The sequence below is a fragment of the Erinaceus europaeus genome, chromosome 17, assembly GCF_950295315.1.
Source record: "Erinaceus europaeus chromosome 17, mEriEur2.1, whole genome shotgun sequence".
In the NCBI taxonomy this organism is placed as follows: domain Eukaryota; kingdom Metazoa; phylum Chordata; class Mammalia; order Eulipotyphla; family Erinaceidae; genus Erinaceus; species Erinaceus europaeus.
The window spans coordinates 27690040-27711087 of NC_080178.1; the positions used below are offsets into that span (position 1 = coordinate 27690040).

The 21048-nt window shown below is 44.5% G+C and overlaps 1 protein-coding gene across 1 annotated transcript in view; it reads right to left on the minus strand.

The window, feature by feature from the left end:
- NAT10 (N-acetyltransferase 10) overlaps window positions 1-19382 on the minus strand; it is a 44382-nt gene extending 25000 nt beyond the window's left edge. Inside the window, exons 1-9 of the mRNA XM_007521810.3 lie at window positions 19229-19382; window positions 16300-16422; window positions 15788-15879; window positions 11914-12085; window positions 9370-9492; window positions 6861-6922; window positions 4456-4570; window positions 4233-4340; window positions 1373-1506 (exon numbers count right to left, since the gene is read on the minus strand). Of these exons, the coding sequence (XP_007521872.1) occupies window positions 1373-1506; window positions 4233-4340; window positions 4456-4570; window positions 6861-6922; window positions 9370-9492; window positions 11914-12085; window positions 15788-15879; window positions 16300-16407 (914 nt within the window). The 5' untranslated portion in view covers window positions 16408-16422; window positions 19229-19382. The remainder of the gene's footprint in view (window positions 1-1372; window positions 1507-4232; window positions 4341-4455; window positions 4571-6860; window positions 6923-9369; window positions 9493-11913; window positions 12086-15787; window positions 15880-16299; window positions 16423-19228) is intronic.
- Between the last annotated feature and the right edge of the window lie 1666 nt (window positions 19383-21048).

Below are 21048 nucleotides of genomic sequence, written 5' to 3' on the forward strand. Positions count from 1 at the left end.
AGAAAGAGAAGAATGATCTCACTCATAGATAGAAGCTGAAAAATACCACCATGACGCCAACCTGACTTCCCTGGGCAGACTTCACCAGTGTGTCTTGGAACCTCACCTTCCCAGAGCCCTGCCCCACTAGGGAAACGTAGAGACAGTCTGGGGGTATGGATTGACCTGTCAATTCCAATGTCCAGTGTAAAAGCAATTACAGAAGTCAGACCTCCCATCTTCTGTACCCCAAAGAGTACTTTGCTCCATATACTTCCAAAGGGATAAAGAATGGAGAAGCTTCCTGTGGAGGGGATAGGATATGGCATGCTGGTGGTGGGAGCTGTGTGAATTTTTCCCCTCTTATCCCACAATCTTGTCTATCAGTGTCAACTAACTAATAATAATGATGAAATAAAAGAGAAGCTGAAACATAAGATAACACAAAGTAGAATCTGGACTGGGTTTGGTGTATTGCACTAAAGTATAAGCCTCTGGGGTGGTGGGCAGAGTTCAGGCCCTGGAACATGATGGCAGAGGAAGACCTAGAGGAGGCTGAACTGTTACATGGAAAAATGAGAAGTGTTACACATGTACAAACTACTGTATTTTACTGTTGACTGTAAACCATTAATCCCCAATAAAGAAAAAAAAAAAAAAAGATAGCTCCTTGGGGTGTAGCTTAAGTTCAAACCCAGGCACCACAGGGGAGATGTTCTGACACTGGAGGGAGTTTGAGTGCTCTCTCTGCCTCTCCAGAGGAATGAAAAAGTGGCCCAGAGCCACGAGATCACACCTGTGTGAGGCCTCCTTCACTCTGCAAAACTAAACCTTATTTATTTACCGAGATCAGCCTTTTCCATCTACTAGATGCACATGGAAGAATTATGAGCACCAAGGGTAACAGTGTGCCTAGATCTACCCTTCATGCCTGCTAAGTTGAAAGCTCACACTCTACTGTAGTCAAATGCCCAGGGCAACAGAACAGAAGCCACCATCACACTCAGTGGCAGTGCCTCAGGAACAAACAAAAGTGTCTACTGATCAAAGCCATTCAAAAAGCAAATCTGTACTTTGCTTAAATCAGTAAAGCTGGTCAAACAAGTTCTCATCTCCCGAGAGTCTTATGCCATCCCTTCGCTTTTGTGTGTTTTACCTTTAACTGTGATCACACAAGCCCTAGCATGTGTCTATGCCCACCCCCACAACACACACACACACCTCTCTCAGGGTATAGGGAAACCTGTCTCTAGGCATAAAGCTTAGGAGCAAAAGAAATCTGAGGCAGCCAGCACAGATCCAGGAACATTCTCCTGGTTTCCTGGCCCCTAATGCTGCACGCTGTCCCCTCAGAGCCCTGAAGTCCTAAAGATGGGCCAGCAGTCTCCCTTACCCAAAAGCCACTGCCCCAGCAATAGCTAAGCCCAAGGCAGCAGATTTTCCCCGTCCTCGGGCAGCTGTGAGCGCAACAGTACTCCTCAGGGTCTTTTCGGAGATCCCCTCGATGAATTTCAAGACAGCCTTGGCCTGTGAAAAGAGAAGCAAACTATGTTAAGTGAGCTCTGAGCAAGGACCATCTGGGGAGAAGTCATGGTGATGCCAAGGCTCAAAAGGGGGATGAAATGGCCACTCAACATTTGGTATTAAAAACAGCAATTCGTTCATCAGGGCAAGAGAGACAGCATAATGGTTATGCAAACAGACTCGCTTGCCTGAGGCTCCCAGGTCCCAGGTTCAATCCCCCATACCACTGGATTTCTACTCCTTTAGTCATGTCTTTCCATCACACTCAAAAGTGGTGTGTCTCACAGGAAACTTTAAATACCCAGCTTTAAATATCAACCAGATGCAGGTAACCCCCAATTCACATCTCCAGTCTGCACCTCCTGGCCACACACCATTCTGACCCACACAACTACTCCACACGTCTCCACTTGTACTTGTAGACATCTCAAGCTTAAAACTGAGTGGCTGTCCTTTTAACATTCCCCCACCCCCACCCTGCAACCTCTGCACTCTCTCCAGTTACCACCTCCCCATCTCAATTAGCTGTATAATTGTTTATGTCAAAGATTTTTCTCCATCCCCCCCATACAAATCCTGTCAGTGTCACTTTCAAATTATAGAAAAACCCTACCACAACTCACTCTTGTCCTCCTCTGCTGAAGCCACCACTATTACAAAGGCCTCCTAGTTAACCCTGCTCCCTACACTCAGGCTCAACACAGCAGAGAGGGCCTGCTCATGTTAAGCTATACTGAGAAGACTATAAACTGAAAGCCCTCCGCTGGCACCATCTCTCAACAAAAGAAGTGTCAAAGCCCAGCCAGGGCTCCAGTGGACCTGTACTATCCGGTCTCTGTCATCACCTCCTCTGGAAACTCCTTGCTAGTCCTCAAACATACCAGGTAGCCTTCTTACCATATGCCTCTGCCTGCACTCTTCTGCCATTCCCTCAGCTCCAAGTCTACTTAGCATCACCTTCAGAGCAAGAATTCTTTGACCACTCTATCCAGAACCACAGCACCCCGCCCCCCTACCCCCCGCCATGCCCTATCCCACCATGCTTGCTGCTCTCTCTATTTCTCTGTTGCACACAGCACCTTCTGCTATACAATCTGCTATTTCTGTGATTCACTGTCTGATGCCTACTACTAGGAGAGTTATATATATATATACTCTGATAACACACAGTTGGAAGAAAATCCACTGACACGACAGGTAAGAAATCTGGACTGGGGGCTGGGTGGTGATGTACCTGATTGAGCACAGGTTACAATGCGCAAGGACCCAAGTTCAAGCCCCTAGTCCCGACCTCCAGGAGGAAAGCCTCAGGCATGAAAGGCTCTTTATATAAACATTGTGCTGCCACCCCAACCCGAGGAGGAAAGCTTCAGGAGTGGTGAAGCAATGCTGCAGGTCTATCTATCCCCCTTCCTCTCGATTTCTGGCTGTCTCTATCAATAAATAAAGATAATTAAAAAAAAATTTTTTTTTAAAGAATGAACTGAAAATGCATCTGAATATATGTTCCAAGAATGGAAAAAAAGAAAACTTTGACCCAAAATAAATCCAAGCAGAAAAACAACTAATGGTCCTGTGAAAATGGTGCCTGCGTCTCTTATAATTAAAGGTATGTACACAAAGGAAAACAATGATGTTATGTTCCCAATCAGATCAGTAAAGACTAACAAGTGTTGGCAGGGCTATAGGAAAAAAAAAAGGACTTTCATACACTGTTGGTGTTTCCATAAACTGAAAGCCAAAATGCCTTATAATGTGTACAGTCTGTGCCAGCAATTCTACTCTGAGAAACCTATTCATAGAGAGTAAACTTATCTGAGAATCTACTTCCAGAATGAAAAAGGAAAACCCCTTTTGAGACGATGTCCTGGCAGGAAGCGTTACTATAGCTCTTTGATCATGAAGACAGGGCTGTATGAAAAGGCCAGTGCTGTATGTCTTGTTCAGGCTGGTCCAGGCCCCTGAACATGCTAGACAGCTTGAAGGCCACTGGATCATGCCCTGTCGACTCCAGCACCACCAGGAAGCAGAGTTCACTAGCCCTGGCCATCACCTTCAGGAGACAGAATGGCAAGCTGGTAACTCCCCACCAGACACTGTGTCTATGCCTAGAGACCAAGTCTTTGTGATGAGGGCAAAGGGCCCTCAGCACAATGGAATCGCGCCAAGTACCAAGGGCTTCAAGCTCTGCTCTCATTTCTGTACGAGGCAATAAATGAACAAAAACTGTTATCATGTGTCTTTGGAAAAAGAAAAAGAAAAAAAAAAAAAACAGTTCAGGGAGATAGCTGAGTCTATTAGAGGCCCCAGGAATCACAGGTTCAATCCCTGGTACCACCTTTCATTCCTTTCTTTCTCTTTTCTCTTTCATTCATCCCGTCTCATAATAAATAAACAAACAAACAAATCTTTTTTTTAAAATACACGTGTGTTACCCTCTCTTGGCAAAAAAAAAGAGGTTCCTCTTTAAAAATTAACCCACATCCCCTCCTTAGCCTCCAACTCCCAGAGTTTGGAACAGAAGGGGAAGTAGTCATGGGCTTCTGTCGTGAACCCAGATGGCACAGACAGTAAGTAGTGTTGTTGAGTGTGTTCCAGAGAAAAGGTCCCTTTCCAGGCAGGAGTCAAATCTTGACTTGCCCTAAGTTGGCTTTGGTTGCTTCCTGCTGGTCCTATCTTATCTCTGAGTTGTTTTCACTGGGTGGGAAAGTTCCATGGGACTCACTCACCTGGTCAAGGGTTTTGCAGCAGTCCACCAACACGCCCACAGGCTGGGTGTCCTGCAAGTTCTCCTTCAACTCCTTTAGTTCCAGATCAGAAGGACTGAGATTTTCATCCTACCAGAGATGAGAGGAGGGGAGCTGTCACTGCTATGGGAGACCAACACAGTAAAAACAGAAGGGAAAAAGAAAAAATATTCCCCCCAAATTCCTGGAGCCCTGGCAGACTCACCGGGGCCTGGGGAGGCAGGGCCTCAATGCTGGCAGCATGGGTGGAGATTGGTAGGATGTTGAGCTGGTCATCAATGACGAGACACTTCTTACAGGAGGCCAGAGACAGAATGAATCTGAGAGGCAAAACCGCCATAATGAAGTGTGTGTGTGTGGGGGGGGGGGGGGGAGGTATGGCCTGACTTTATTTTTAATATTTTATTTATTTATTTTTACAGAGACAGAGACATATTGAGAAGGGATGGGGAGATAGAGGGAAAGAAGAGACCTTCTGCACTGTTTCACCACTCATGAAGCTTCAGATGGGGAACAGAGGCTTGACCCGGGTCCTAGTACATAGTAATATATGCGATCACTCAGGTGCACCACCACCCAGCCCCAGGCACCTGACTTTTCTTCAGGAAATTCCTTTGGCCCCAGAGGAGCGAGTTCTCTACCAGAGCCAAAGGAAGCCAAAACCAAGAAGCATGACAGAGGACCTAGTGGGGGTTGTATTGTTATATGGAAAACTGGGAAATGTTATGCATGTACGAACTATTGTATTTACTGTCGCATGTAGAACATTAATTCCCCAATAAAGAAATAAAAAAAAAAAAAAGAGAGAGAGAGAGAAAGCCAAAACCCAGTTGGAGAAGCAATGAGAGATGACTGTTGAGTCTTCTTGGCAAGAAAACTGAGAACAGTCTTCCCAGACTGATGACAAGCACTCCTGCTAGGCACTTATCACTGTCTCCTAAGTCACTGTCTCAGGTCACCCAAAGCCACCCCACACGCAATCACCAGGAAAACAAGCTCAAGTGGGTTTACCTTCTGACCCCAAAAAATACAAGACAGAAAAAGAGGAAAGCTCCTTTAAGAAGTGTAAGCATGGGAGTCGGGCTGTAGTGCAGCGGGTTAAGCGCAGGTGGCGCAAAGCACAAGGACCGGCATAAGGATCCCGGTTCGAACCCCAGCTCCCCCACCTGCAGGAGAGTCGCTTCACAGGCGGTGAAGCAGGTCTACAGGTGTCTGTCTTTCTCTCCCCCCTCTGTCTTCCCCTCCTCTCTCCATTTCTCTCTGTCCTATCCAACAACGACAACAACAATAATAACTACAACAATAAAACAATAAGGGCAACAAAAGGGAATAAATAAATAAATAAAATAAATAAAAAAAAAAAGAAGTGTAAGCATTCCTGGAGTCAAGCGGTAGCACAGCGGGTTAAGCGCAGGTGGCACAAAGCACAGGACAAGAGGAAGGATCCCTCTTCGAGCCCCCAGCTCCCCACCTGCAGGAGGTCACTTCACAGTGGTGAAGCAGGTCTACAGGTGTCTCTCTTTCTCTCCCGCTTCGGTCTCCCCTCCTCTCTCCATTTCTCTGTCCTATCCAACAACAATGACATCAATAACAACAATAATAACTACAACAATAAAACAACAAGGGCAACAAAAGGAAATATATATACTTTTTTAAAAAAGAAGTATAAGCACTCCTGGATATAGAAAAAGCTCCCCAGTAGATGTCAGTAGACCCCTCTAGCTCCCACCCCCAGTGGTATCTCAGACATTATCAAATGTCTCCAGGAATAAAATCATTCTGGTTGAGGACCTCAGTTTCTGTCTTTCTTTTTAAAAAAATATTTATTTATTTCCTTTTGTTGCCCTGGTTGTTTTATTGTTGTAGTTATTATTGATGTCATTGTTGTTAGATAGGACAGAGAGAAATGGAGAAAGGAGGAGAAGACAGAGAGGAGGAGAGAAAGATAGACACCTGCAGACCTGCTTCACCATTTGTGAAGCAACTCCCGTTCAGGTGGGGAGCCGGAGGCTCCAACTGGGATCCTTGCACTTTCTACCATCTGCGCTTAACCCGCTGCGCTACCGCCTCACTCCCAGAGGACCCGAGTTTCTTAAGTTGTTGCACAGTGCCCCCCTAGAAATGGCCTCCTGGGCTCCGTGGTCAAATCAGGCAAACAATCAGTTTTTGCAGGCTCTTGCTTCTGCAAATATGCTGTTTGTTTATTTGTTTACTGCAACCAGGGTTATCACTGGAGCTCTGTGCCTGTACAATAATTCCACTGCTCCCAGCAGCCTTTTTTTTTTTTTTTCTTTTACCTTGATAGAGACAGACAGCAATTGAGTGCTAACACATTTGGAGAAATTGATTTGGATTTCCTCTCCAACAGGTGAGTAAGCTAAGAGCCAGAGAGAGAGGTGGCTAGAGGAGAATTAAGATAGAATCCAGGCCACCTAGCCTTAACTTTCCAGTCACTTCCATGTGCTTCGCATCTACTGCTGCCCTCAGGAACCGCACCATTTGAGACCCCCGCAGTACATTCCCTCAGAAAGAATCACAGATTTCCATTGGGCCCTCTTCCCACTGTGGCTCCCCAGAACAAAGTGACAGAGACAAGTGCTATAGACCCACCTCTCGTTAAATCTTCCCACCACATCCTGATGGGCCTCAGTCCTGTATCTTGAGTGCACGTCCTGAAACAGACAACATCCATTAACAGAGGTGCCCAAAGAAGCTGGGACTCAAGGTCCAGATGTGATGGAGTTGTATTACACAGCCCTGGGCAGGGAGTACCCACTCCTACCCCAGTTAGCCTGGCCAAATGCTAACTGCTGGGCCTTGGCTCTGACACCAAATACGATGCTTCTTAACTCAGCCTACTACCCCTCAACTTTGACTTTCCCCACATGTGAACCAGTCTCATACAATGTATTTACTCAATAACATGTGCATGCCAATGCCCACCACACTGGGTACACACCGGTGTTTACGAATGCATGAGCTCTATTCTCAGGAATTTGTCAGCTATGTTGGAGGGAGACAAATGAGTAAGGAAATTCGAATTCTGAGGGTCGGGCGGTAAGCGCAGCAGGTTAAACGCAAGTGGCATAAAGCGCAAGGACTAGCAGAAGGATCCCAGTTCCAGCCCTTGGCTCCCTACCGGCAGAGGGGTCGCTTCACAGGCGGTGAAGCAGGTCTGCAGGCGTCTTTCTCTCCCCACTCTGTCTGCCCCTCCTCTCTCCATTTCTCTCTGTCCTATCCAACAACGATGACATCAATAACAACAATAATAACTACAACAATTAAACAACAAGGGCAACAAAAGGGAATAAATAAGTAAATATCTAAAATTTAAAAAAAGAAATTTGAATTTCAGCAAATGCTACAAATACGCAGCAAGATGCAAATAGGAAGGGGGATAACTTCATACGGGGCACTGACGTGATAAGCAGACAAACCAAGAAAGAGAGGGAGGGGAAAAAACAAACTGCTGTGGGCACAAAGTCACTGCTTCATTCACAAATATTGAATGAGTGGTTTCTTAGTACCAGACATGCCTCCATTCTCCGGGAATACAGCAGTGAGGAAAACAAACTCCTTTTCCCCATGATATTAGAGACAAGCATATGAACATAGACAGCTGGGAATCAGGCGGTAGCGCAGCGGGTTAAGTGCATGTGGCGCAAAGCACAAGGACTTGCGTAAGGATCTTGGTTCGAGCCCCCGGCTCCCCACCTGCAGGGGAGTCATTTCACAGGCGGTGAAGCAGGTCTGCAGGTGTCTATCTTTCTCTTCCCCTCCTCTCTCCATTTCTCTCTGTCCTATCCAACAACAACATTAATAAAAACAATAACTACAACAACAATAAAAAACAAGGACAACAAAAGGGAAAATAAATAACTTAATATAAAAAAATTTTAAAAAAAGAACACAGACAGCAAATAAATGTGTAGTTTGGGGTAGTTATCAAATACTTTGAAGGAAAAGTAAGCAGGTTCACAAGTGGTAGGCAGACTCTGAGGGGGTGAGGAAAGACCGCACTGAGAGGATGAGACGGAGCAGAGCCTTGAGAAAGCAAGCTGTGCAGATATTCCTCTAGGAACAGAAAGTGCAAAGGCCCTGAGGTAAAGGCATGCCAGGTATGAGGAGGCTAGAGCAGTGCTAGTGATAGGTGGCTGGAGGGGTGGTGGCAACAGGAACTTGGCATTAAGATTTGAGGAAAATTCATTCTGCCAAAAGATTGAGACTCATTAAAAACCTGAGGCCAATCTTAACCACTTCTGAATGTTGGGGCATGGCCATACCTCAAAACCCGCCTCGATCAGGACACCTACCTGGCAATACTGCTGGGACCTGAGACCGGCACTGCCACATCTGTCTTTATTTTCTCTTTCTTTCTTTCTTCTTTTTTTTTTTTTTGGCCTCCAGGGTTATGACTGGGGCTCAGGGCAGGCTCTAGGAAGCTACTGCTCCTTTCTATTCTATTTGATAGGACAGAAATTGAGAGTGGAGAGGGATACAGAGAAGGAGAGAGAAAGATAGACACCTGCAGACCTGCTTCAATGTTCATGAAGCATATCCCCTGCAGGTGGTGGGTGGGGCTCATCCCTGCCTGCAGTGATCTATGCGCTCATCCAGGTGCACCGAGCCCGGCCCCCACATGCCACACTTAATCATGACCTCAACTCTAGGAGAAAACTACATTTCCCAGAAGCAAAGTCCTTCCTAAATTGGCAATGGAGTCAGCAATGCTCCTTCATTACCCATTAGGATGAAGAGCCGTGAGGAAGTCTAGCCCCTTTTCTAGAATACATAAATCAACACTGGTACAACTCATGCAGAATACTATGGCAGACTTTTATAAAGACACAATACCTACATCATATCTGAATCTTACTGGTGGAAGATTTTACAAATGTCTGAAAGCAAAGTGAAAGTCAGTGAGTGATTCCTAGGTACCTCTAGGTCACTTAAGTTTCTCTGCAGTAACTGTCACTAATTGTGGCCAGAGTCCCCAGCACAGAGATTGCATTTCCCACTTGCTGAAGGTGCTCGGCAGAATTCTACAAAGAAAGTGGCTGATGGCACACACACAGATCGATCTGAACCCCTGTGACTCAGTTACAAAGCAGACACTTACCATGGTCATTGTATACAACTGCTTGAGTGAATTCATGGTCCGTAGCAGGATAACCACTAAACCACCACCTTCTACTGTTTCTATAGTCCTGGCCAGCAAGTTCGGAGTTAAAGCTTCAAAATCCTAAAAAGAAAGTAGAAGGGGGTTGGTGACATAAAAAGCATCCCCCCACAGAATCTTACCAACATCCAGGTAAAAAGAGAGCTTCACAACATAAAACCAAGACTACCACCACCACCACCACCCCCCAAACCTGACTCTCCAGAGCCTTCACTGAGACCCATCCCTGAAGAACATGTAGACTTGGTTTTCTATGTCAAAAAGGTTTTTTGAATAAGTCCTCATAAAAATCCTATTTGGAAAGAAGTGCTCTAATATTCATTGATTTGCATCTAAATTTCAGAAATAGGGAGTAGATATTGTAATGGTTATGCAAAGAGACTCTCATACCTGAGGCTCTGAATCAGGTTCAATCCAGCACACCACTGTAAGTCAGAGCTGAGCAGTACTCTGGTTAAAAATAGTAATAATACAACACAACTATTGCCACCTCAACATGCTTCAGCTCAGACTGTATCCAGAGACTTCAGGTGTGGAATGACAACCCTTCATCTTCATTACTCGGGTGAGACCTTTCCTTTCATAGCATTCTCTAATTCCATCCCAGGTGGTTCACTTTCTAACAAAGTCTCAAAACCTAGATATAGACCAGGTTCTGTGAGAGAGAGCATATGTTCACACGTATCCATAAACTACTGCAAAATATATACCTGAAAGCAGAAGTACACTAGAGTTTGCAGTGAGTACCCCCTCCAATACTTCCTCTCCACTATTCTAAGCTTTGGGTCCATGATTACTCAACAATTTGTTTGGCTCTGTATGTTAAGTCTCTTTTCAGCCACCAGGTTCCAGATGCCATCAGGATGCCGGTCAGGCTTCCCTGGATTGAAGACCCCACCAATGTGTCCTGGAGCTCAGCTTCCCCAGAGACACACCCTACTAGGGAAAGAGAGAGGCAGCCAGGGAGTATGGACCGACCAGTCAAAGCCCATGTTCAGCGGGGAAGCAATTACAGAAGCCAGACCTTCCACCTTCTGCAACCCACAACGACCGTGGGTCCATACTCCCAGAGGGATAGAGAATGGGAAAACTATCAGGGGAGGGGGTGGGATATGGAGATTGGGCGGTGGGAATTGTGTGGAGTTGTACCCCTCCTACCCTATGTTTTTTTTAATTTATCCTTTCTTAAATAAAAAATAAATTAAAAAAATAATAATAATTAATAAATAAATAAATTTCAGAGACACTGCACACTCATCATCTGACATGTACACGGGAGCCAATTTGCTTGACAGAACCCAACCATACCACACGGGGGAGCTATTGCCTAAAGAAACTATCATTACTACACTTGGCAAGAGGTCACATAACACTATGACCAATCAATCAGGAAACAGTGATTGACCTCCACAAACCAGTAGCATGTGGGAAAAAAATCCCAGAATTTCTCTTCATGATTTCCCCTTCTCTTCATCTACACTTTGTAATCACGGGCACGTAGTATGTACTTATAAGAAACACATACCAAGGGCTGGGCAGTGGCACAAGGACCAAGGTTCGAGGGTCCCTCCACCACCTTCAGGGTAGAAGCTTCATGAATGGTAAAGCAGGCCTGCAGGCATCTCTCTGTCTCTCCCCCTACCCCCACTACCTCCTCTCAAAATTCTCTCTGTCCTATCAAATAATTTTTAAAAAATTATTGAAAGAAACATAACAAAATGCAGGGAACTGTGTTTAAATGTGCTGAAACAAAGACTGCCAGAGTTCATAACAAGAAAAATGTGAATAATCTATTAGTCTGCGAGGCTAGAGAACATATACCAGTGAATGGCCTGACCAGGAAGCTCTCTGGGAGAGGGAAAGTGAGGGGTCGTGGGGGTATTAGTACCAATCAAACTATTCAAGTACTTAGATTGGACATGCAGCACAGAAGTCTGTGCCCAGACTTAAAACAAGGTTTAGTTGGTTCCAATAAAGATCTACCCTAAGGCCACTGAAATTCATAGTACTTTCTTATTTTCTTTATTTTTTTTTATCATCTTTATTTATTGGACCGATAGTCAGAAATCTAGAGGGGAGAGAGATATAGAGAGGAAGAGACACACACACAGAGAGAGACACCTACAGCACTGCTTCACCACTCGCAAAACTCTGCCCTTGAAGATGGGAACCTGGGGTCCTTGTGTATTGCACTAAACCAGGTGCAGTACCACCTGGCCCTATAGTCCTTTATCAGCTTCGGTGGATCAGAACTAGCTGTGGTGAAGCATCACTGTCACTTTTGGTGCCTTCACACAAGTGTTGTTTTAAGCAGAGAACTGTGATCAAGTTTTCTTTGGAAAGTGACCAAGCCTTCCACTGAACATGCTTGTGGATGGACTAGAGCACAGAAATGTTCTCCTGTTTTTTTGGGGTAATGAGGGATCCCAAGCACTCCCCCCTGCCATGCTCTGAGCCCAGGCACAGGCTAAAGAAGTCACCCACCTGAAGAACGCACATGCCGAACGTGTTGCCCAGGATCTTGTGGGTCTCATTGTAGTAGCAGTAGCGAATGTTCGTAGCTGCTACGAAGAGTTCGAAGGGGTCATCTTGTTTTAAGTTCAGTGTCCCGTTCTTGATTTTTTTCTGAAGCTGTCTCATTCTTTTCTTCCGATGACTGCAATCACCCCCATCCCAAGATAGTCAGTTAATCAGAGAAGTTAAAGAGTTCGTCACCCATATCCCTTCAGAGTGAGAAGGAAACTTGGAAATTATGAAACCCGGTCCCTCGCCTCCACCCCACCCCCCACACACATTTTAAAGGCAAAGAAACCTGGAGAGGAAGTAGAACAGAGTGGGCAAGAAGATGACCTTTGGAGGAAGATAGTCTGTATGTGAACCTTGCTATCCTGTAGCAAATACTCCACTTTAAAAGAAGGGCAGGGGCTAGTTTAATGTCAGGGCAAAGCATTTACATGCCTGAGGCCCTAGAGGTAAGCACTACCATAAGCCAGAGCGAGGCGGGTGTGTGTGTGTGTGTGTGTGTGTGTGTGTGTGTGTGTGTGTGTGTGTGTGTGTGTGTGTGTGTGTGTGTGTTTTAAATTTTTAATCAAAGAAAGGAGGGAGGGTAGGACTGGGGAGATGGCTGGGCAGCAAAGTACATGTTTTGCATACATGAAGCTGAGTTCAATTCTGGCACATAAAATGTCAGAACACTACTCTGGTATCTCTCTATCTCTCTCAATAAAACATAAAAGGTGTGGGGGGGCAGGTGGTAGCACATCCAGTTGAGCTCATGTAGTTCAGAACATGTTACCATGCGTAGGGATTTTAGTTTGAGTCCCAATGCTCCACCTGCAAGTCTGCAGGTGTCTATCTTTCTCTCTCCCTCTCTATCTCCTCCTCCTTTATCAATGTTTCTCTGTCCTATCAAATAAAATAGAAAGGGGGAAGAAATGCCATAGAGAGTGGTGGAATCAGGGACTGGAAGGTGGCACACCTGGCTGAGTGCACATGTTACAGTGCGCAAGGACCCTGGTTCAAGCCCCTGGTCACCAACTGCAGGGGGAAAGCTTCATAAGTGGTGAAGCAGGGCTACAGGTGTCTCTCTATCTCTCTCCCTCTCTATAGTCCCCTTCCTCTCAATTTCTGGCTGTCTCTATCGGATAAATAAAGATAATAAATTGGGAGTCTGGCAGTAGTGCAGTGGGTTAAGCGCAGGTGGCACAAAGCACAAGGACCAGCAAGGATCCTGGTTCGAGCTCCCGGCTCCCCACCTACAGGGGGATCGCTTCACAAGCAGTAAAGCAGGTCTGTAGGCGTCTTTCTCTCCCCCTCTGTCTTCCCCTCCTCTCTCCATTTCTCTGTGTCCTATCCAACAATGGCGACATCAATAATAATTACAACAATAAGAAAAAAAAAAGGGCAACAAAAGGGAATAAATAATTATTAAAAAAAAAATTAGAGAGAATGGAATCATAGTGAGAGTATCAGTCCCAGTGATAATCCTGATGGTTAAAAAAAAAAAAAGTGAAAGTGGGGAGGAACAGAGCAGTCATGTGGACAAGACAAGCTAGGCTTGGAGCTCTAACACTCCACCTCTACTTTACTCCTGAGGCAGAGCTGACACCTCCTCTCCTCAGGTTTCCTGAGCACTCCACAAACTTCCTCAAATTGCCTTTGTGCCAAAGTGTTTGTGCTGGATTTCTAGAAGTCTTGACTCCCACAGTTTCAAAGAAAACAGCCAACTACCAGAAATAGCATCGGGCTGATACAAGACTTCTCTGAGAAGGAAAAAGCGATCACATTCGCATCGGGTTGTCGTTGATTTCCAGTCGCAGAATTTAGGAAAAGGCAAGCGGCAGCACTCAGGATAAAGCAATGAACTCTCAAGTTCCATCCCTCAGGTCCCATTTGCCAGAGTGATGCTCTGATTCTCTCTAACTCTCTTATTAATAAATAAATCTTTAAACAATTAAAAAAGAAAAAGTCAGGCGGCAAATAAAGTGGCTAGGAAGAGCAAACAGTTTATTTCAAGGTGTTTGACAATAAAAAAATGAGAGGAAATGCTAGTCATTTGGGGAGGAAGTGTTTATAGGAAAACAGAGAACATGTCAAAGGGGTATGTAACAGCTAGCAAAGAATAGAAGAGGGTGGGGGTAGATAGCATAATGGTTATTCAAGGTGACTCTCATGCCTGAGACTGGCTCCAAAGTCTCAGGTTCAATCCCCCGCACCACCATAAACCAGAGTTTTAATTTAAAAAAATAATAAATTAAAAAAGGATAAAGGATCTGGGGCTGAGGAAACAGCATAATGATTATGCAAAAAGACTTTCATGCCTAAGGCTCTAATCAGGTTCAGTCCCTAGCACTACCATAATCCAGAGTTGAGCAGTGCCCCATGTTTCTCTCATTAAAAAATAATAAAGATCTGGGGGGGCTGGGCGGTAGCACAGCGGGTTAAGCTGTAAGTGTCTTATAGCACGAACTTCAAGGACCAGTGCAAGGATCCCAGTTCCAGTCCCCAGCTCTCCACCTGCAGAGGGTTGCTTTGAAGGCAGTGAAGCAGGTCTGCTGGTGCCTTTCCCTCGTCTCTCGATTTCTAACTGTCCTATCCAACAACAACAACAATAATAACAATAATAAGGGCAACAAATGTGGAAATAAATAGCTTCCAGGAGCAGTGGATTCGTAGTGTAGGCGCCCCAGCAATAACCCTGGAGGCAAAAAAAAAATAAATATCATAAAAAAAAAAAAAAGACAAGGAATCAGAAAGCAGTTCAAGGTGAGATCCAGTGTAGACAGGAGGCTTGTTTTTGAAGTAGGATAATAAAAGCTCCTGAGAAACCAAAGGTAAGAAAAAATGGAGAGGGAATAGGGCAGTAGTGCAGCGGGTTAAGCACAGATGGCACAAAGCACCAGGACCAGCACAAGGACCAGCGTTAAGGATCCCGGTTCCAGCCCCCAGCTCCCCACCTGCGGGGGGGGAGGGGGGTCGCTTCACAAGTGGTGAAGCAGGTCTGCAGATGTCTATCTCTCCCCCTCCTCTGTCTTCCCCTCCTCTCTCCATTTCTCTCTGTCCTATCCAACAATGACAGCAATAACAACAACAATGATAACTACATCAAGGCAACAAATATTTTTAAAAATAATTTAAAAAAAAAAGAAAAATGGAGGGAGAAAACTCAGTAAACCTGCAATAGAGAAAGGCAATTTAAAGGAAACTGTATTAGATAAGTTTGATCAACTTAGAAGAGATGGAAGAAAAAACACATGTAAAAAAACAAAAATTAGTGGGAGATGGTGCAGTAGATAAAGCATTGGATTCTCAACCATGAGGTCCCAAGTTCAATCCCCGGCAGCACATATCTGGTTCTTACTCTCTTTCCTCCTATCTGTCTCATAAATAAATAAATTCTTTTAAAAAAAGGCAAAAATTAGGGGCTGGAGACAGCTCAGCAGATAGGGCACAAGCCTTTTTATGTGTGGCCTAAGTTCAAGCCCCAGAACCATATGGGAGATGCTATGGCTCTGGGGCTATGGTCTCTCTCCCTTTTTCTGTCTATAGGAATGCAAAAAAGATCGGCTGATCTGGCTGGCTAGGCAGGTGTCCCCTTCCTCCGTCACCACTCCATGTGCGTCCCTCCAGAAGCTGCGCGCTAGGTCAAAGAAGACGGCCTTCCCCGAAAAGAGACAGACTGGTCTTCGGTCAAGGATATACGAGTAGCTCTATTCTTTTCTCTATTTGAAAATGTCCTTAGAGACAGCACCTCTATTAGCAGTGCCTATAAAGCTACCTTAAGGAATCAATTCCTGGAATATAACTAATAAGCAGGATCTCTAAGTCATATGGGACTAACTCAAAGTACCAAGCTTACCTGCTAAATCCCAGCTCTTTCTTATAACACCACAGCACTGAAGGCCGAGCTTTCACAGTTGCTTTGGACAACATGTGATGGAGAATGACTACCTGTTAAAGAAAAAATCCATAGCATTTCCAGCTAGAAGAGAGACTTTAGAAACTGCCCAGCCAAACACCTCATTTGATAGACATAGTAACTAAACTGAGATCCAAGGAAGGGACAAGTCAAAGGTCGCAAGGCAAGTAGTGATCAGGTTGGGAACAGAAACCAGATCACATACACTTCAATATTATACTTAGTCGACCACCCCAGTCATCAAAAGCTGTCAGCCTGTCTGCAACTGATTCTAAATATGAGTCTTCATCATTTTTTAAAAAACAAAGGTTCCCACTAGGTATTTTACTTACATAAAAACCAGTCAAAGGAAACCTGACTGGTTTCATTATATGCTAGAACCCCCAAGGACCTATAAGATGCAGACTCTGTAGGACACAAAGTAAGTCAGGAACTTATTTGCCAGTTCTTACCTGATCCTTTCCCCGATCTCCAACTACAACAAACAGAGACCTTTGCCGCTCAGCTACCCCATTCTCGATGAGAATTCGGATTCGGTTATCTACTTTCTTCCGATTCATGATGGAAAACTATCACTAAAACAGAAAGAAAAGACAACTAGACATAAACTCTAGATTCTGGAGGAGGGAAACTAGCTGGCTGCCTCCCATGAGGTCAGAGACTGTGGCAGGCACAGTTAAAAAAGATTCATCTTGGGGGGCTGGGTGGTAAGACACCTGGCTGAGAGAATGTTGCCATGCATAAAGACTCAGGGTTTGGGACCAGGGTTCAGAACCCCAGTCCCAACCTGCAGGGAGGAAGCAGCATAGTAGGTATCGCATTCTTTCTCCATCTCTACTGCACTTCCCTCTTAATTTCTGTCTTATCAAATAAACAATAATCATCTTTATACTTTACCCTGTTTTCTAGAAAGACAACAACTTCATTTTTCAAATTAAAAAATTAAGTCTTGGGTGATCAAGCAGTTACCTCAGGTAAAGCAGAGTTGTTATAACTCACATCTCTATGGGGTGTTACGGAAAAATTGAAAACAATGTAAATAAATAAAATTATTGATTTCTTCTTAAAATAATAGATGATTAAAATATATAATGTATGTTATGGTAGCTTCCAAAAAAGAAAAAAAAAAGGTTTTGGTTTTCTTTTGTTTGTGGCCAGGAAAGTAGAAAATATACTTCACAGCCCGTGACTCCAGGATTCCACAAATGTTCAGAGCAGTACTCTAGTGTCTTTCTCATGAACGGTCTCTTTCTTCTCTCCCTCTCCCTCTTATTAATAAACAAATCTTAAAAAGTGTAACCTGGGGAGCCCGGCGGTAGCAGCGGGTTAAGCGCACGTGACGCAAAGCGCAAGGACCGGCGTCTAAGGATCCCGGTTCCAACCCCCAGCTCCCCACCTGCAGGGGAGTCGCTTCACAGGAGGTGAAGCAGGTCTGCAGGTGTCTATCTTTCTCACCCCCTCTCTGTCTTCCCCTCCTCTCTCCATTTCTCTCTGTCCTATCCAACAACGATGGCAGCAATAACAACAACAATGATAAACAAGGGCAACAAAAGGGAAAATAAATAAATAAATGTTAAAAAAAAAAGTGAAACCTGAGTGGTCTGGGAGGTGTCACGGTGGGTAGCATGCTTGACTTATAAGCATGAGATCTAAAGTTCATCCTCAACAGCAAGCATACCAGAATACTGATTGGGTTTTCTTTTTTCCCCCTAATAAATCAGTAATAATAAAAAAAGAGAGGAAGAAATGCCCCTGAACATGAACACACACACACATTTCAGAACCATTTCCAAAAATTACCTATGGATAAAATGATGCTTTATGAGAGAATAACATGGTAAGACAAAACTTAAAAAAAAAAAAAAAAAACCAACTAGCTTTTTAATGTGTACATCTAATAATCAGGGTGGGAGGAAGAGACAATAAGAAAACACCAAAATGTAGTTACTTCTGGGTGGTGAAACTGCAGGTGATACCTAGTTTACTCTTGGTTTTTAAGTTTGTTTGTTTGCTCTGGCTTATGGTGGTGCAGGGGATTGAACCTGGGACTTTGGAGCCTCAGGGATGAGTCTCTTTGCATAACCATTATGCTATCCACCCCCGCCGTTTATTTTCAATCACATGCATTACTGCTAGTCCAGAAAAGTGAGCCAATAATTATTGCTATGATGATGAACTGTGTACAAATGCGTCCTCAAGGGAAAGCCAGTATGGACGAGTTTGGAAAAGTTATTATGAGTATATATGATAAAGTATTGAGCAGTATCACAACAAAACAAGGAAACATCAGAAATACCAATGATATTAAAATGACACCACTTCCCGCACCACCATAAGCCAGAGCAGAGCAGAGGTCTAATTTAAAACAAGACAAACAAGGGCGTGTTATGTAAAAACTCCAGTGCCTGCTGCATTCTAAACATGAGCCTAGTAATATAAACAACGCCTTGACTATCCATCTAGTTTCCCAGTACGTGTGTGAATTTTAGCAGTTCTTGGTACAATAACAGTTAATATCCACAGTTCCTATTTTATAGTGAAAGGAGCAAGTACTAAGAATCCCAGTAATATCAAAGAAGAAAAGTGAAGGAGACCATATTCACTTAAGTCAGCTTCTCTCCGAAGCCTGAATACCTTCCAGATCTCAACTTGCCCCACTTCTAGGTTGTGTAGCTTAAGTAGCTGGTGGCTACACAATCACCCCCACGATAATAATTATCGGGCATTTCTTTTTTGCTTTCGTTAACCTTGGGAGTCCCTGAAGCAGTACGAGTAAGCCTTGATTTCGCGGGGTTTTCATTCTCCTTGAAGGAGATATCAAGAAAAAGGGATGAGAGGCAATCCGTCCAGAGACAGATAACACTGTAAGTAGTAGCTACAGCCACTGCTCGGAAGGTCGGAGATTACTGTGGACTGGAGCCGTGATAGAAGGTTTAGCGTTTAAAGAAGTCCAGAAGCAGTGGAAAGATGAGTATTTCTCGTCACTCATCGATTCGTTACACAAAGATATGTTTCATTCTATGTGCACTGGAGCACGAAACAAAGTTCTGAGCATAACTGCTGGATGAATGGCTGAGCTTAGTGAAATACGAGTGTGGGCCCGGAATCAGATAATCTGTATTCAATACCGAGCGTCGCAGCAAGGAGAAAGCATATGTCACCGGTCATTTACACACACACACACACACACACACACACACACCCGAATCTCAACCCCACAACTCCAGGTCCCTGAAGAACTGAGGTCGAGTCGCCACGCCAGACCTTCGCAAAGCTCGCCAGACAGCGTGGGGCGGGCTGCCGCATAGAGGTAGGAGCGGGTTATCTCCTGACCCAAGAGCAGACACCAATCATAACACCCATTCCACAACATCCTGATACCTGAACCTGGAGATCTGGGGATCGCAGTCAGCAGCCAAACGGGAAGCACGTGGGGTTTAAGTGAACCACTAGTGAGGGGCTGACCCTAGCAAACGCCTGACCACGCGACTCGCAGTTCGACTTATTTCGCTGTGGGCCCAACTACTACATTCGTAGGCAGCGCAGAAAAGTGACGTTTATGGCGCGTGCGTGGTGACAGATCATTAAGGGACTTTCTTCAACCTGTCTCCCAATGATGATGTCATCGACCCGAAGGCGGTGCTGGATGTAGTTTGGAGATGCAACCGTGCTGATCTACATCGCTAGCTGGTGCACCGCCTCTTGAAACTCGATTTAAAATAGCTTGACCACAATGGCAATAAGCACTCTTTTAAGCAGCCCGGTGCGTGTGACCATGCTGAGGATAGTACGGGTACTTGGGTCTCAGGAAGCTGAAGGTAAACGGTTTTCCAGGTTGGCCTTATTTGCATAATAAGACTCTTGGGATCCCTGCAGTTTTATGAACGCCTTTTAGTAACTTTTAACCAGAACACTACTCAGCTCTGGGTTACTGTGGTGCTAGAGAATGAACCTGGGACCTTTGATGCCTCAGACATTAAAGTCCTTTTGTAACCATTATACTGTGTTCCCAGCCCAATAATTTACTCTTTTAATGTGCCATGGGGAGGGCACTTTTTGTCTCAAGACCCCCTTCCTCTCCCCACCCCCACACAAACCTGCAGTAAAGCAGTCACCTTGTAGGGATATCTGGAGTTGAATTTCTACCTACCATTGAAACCACTGTAGACTCCTACAGGTGTGTGTATCTGAACGTCAAGAGGTGGCGCTCTGCTTTGTTCTGGTGGTTAACTTCCCATCTATGTGAACTCCAGACACTTCTGGAGTATCTCAAATTCAAGATATCTTAAGTGGAAGCTTCCCCGTTCCCAAGTTGACACCTTTCCAAACAGCACCGTTACCCATTGTCAAATTAATTCACTTAACACAATGTGAATACGGGACAAGAAAGTGACCCGCTTGACCCGAACGTTTCCTGTGAAGTTTAGAAGGCTATGAACAAAACGGTATCCCAAGTTTTAGAGGTGTATGCAAAAGGCCCATGAGATAGTGACGCAGAAGCAAAGACATGAATATAAACTAAGCTTTGAAAGTATTTGCATAAACAGCTTCCCCATGTTGAAGTTGTTTACCAGACTCTGAGATGTGAAAAACCCTAGCAGTGCAGTCAGGTAAAGTACAATAGCCAAGAAGAGTAGGAAGTTAGTCAAGGTAACCAAATGCACATGTATTAGTGATTTAGATTTCTAGACTTGATATGAAACCACTGGGATCCCGGGAACCAACAAGTGTCAAAAAACCTCACTAGATCAACAGATTAATTCTGGTTGCCATCCATAAAATTAATAGTACAGGGAGGTAAAGAGAAGCAGGGAGAACCACTCGCTATAAGCTACCGCAAACTGTTCTAAGCTGATGGTAAAAAGTTTAAGGACTAGGCACTGTTTTTGATACCCAAGGCTTTAGGTAGTCAGAAAAGTCATGACCTATTTTTCACATAAAAAAGGCACTTTTCCAACGACCCAGTATTTTTGCCTTTGTCATCTGCTTTAATTACAGTAGACTGATCTGGAATACTCTACATTCAAATCAAGACATACATTTGGAACCTAGAAACGTTTAGCAGTTACTCAAACTGTATTCAGAGTGCAGGCAATGACTGAGGATACTAGGTAAGACTATAAAGCTAGAAGTGACAACCCAGGTCTGCAGAACTGGCAAAGCATACCGAGCAGCAGCCAATGAAAAAGGAAGTAATTCAC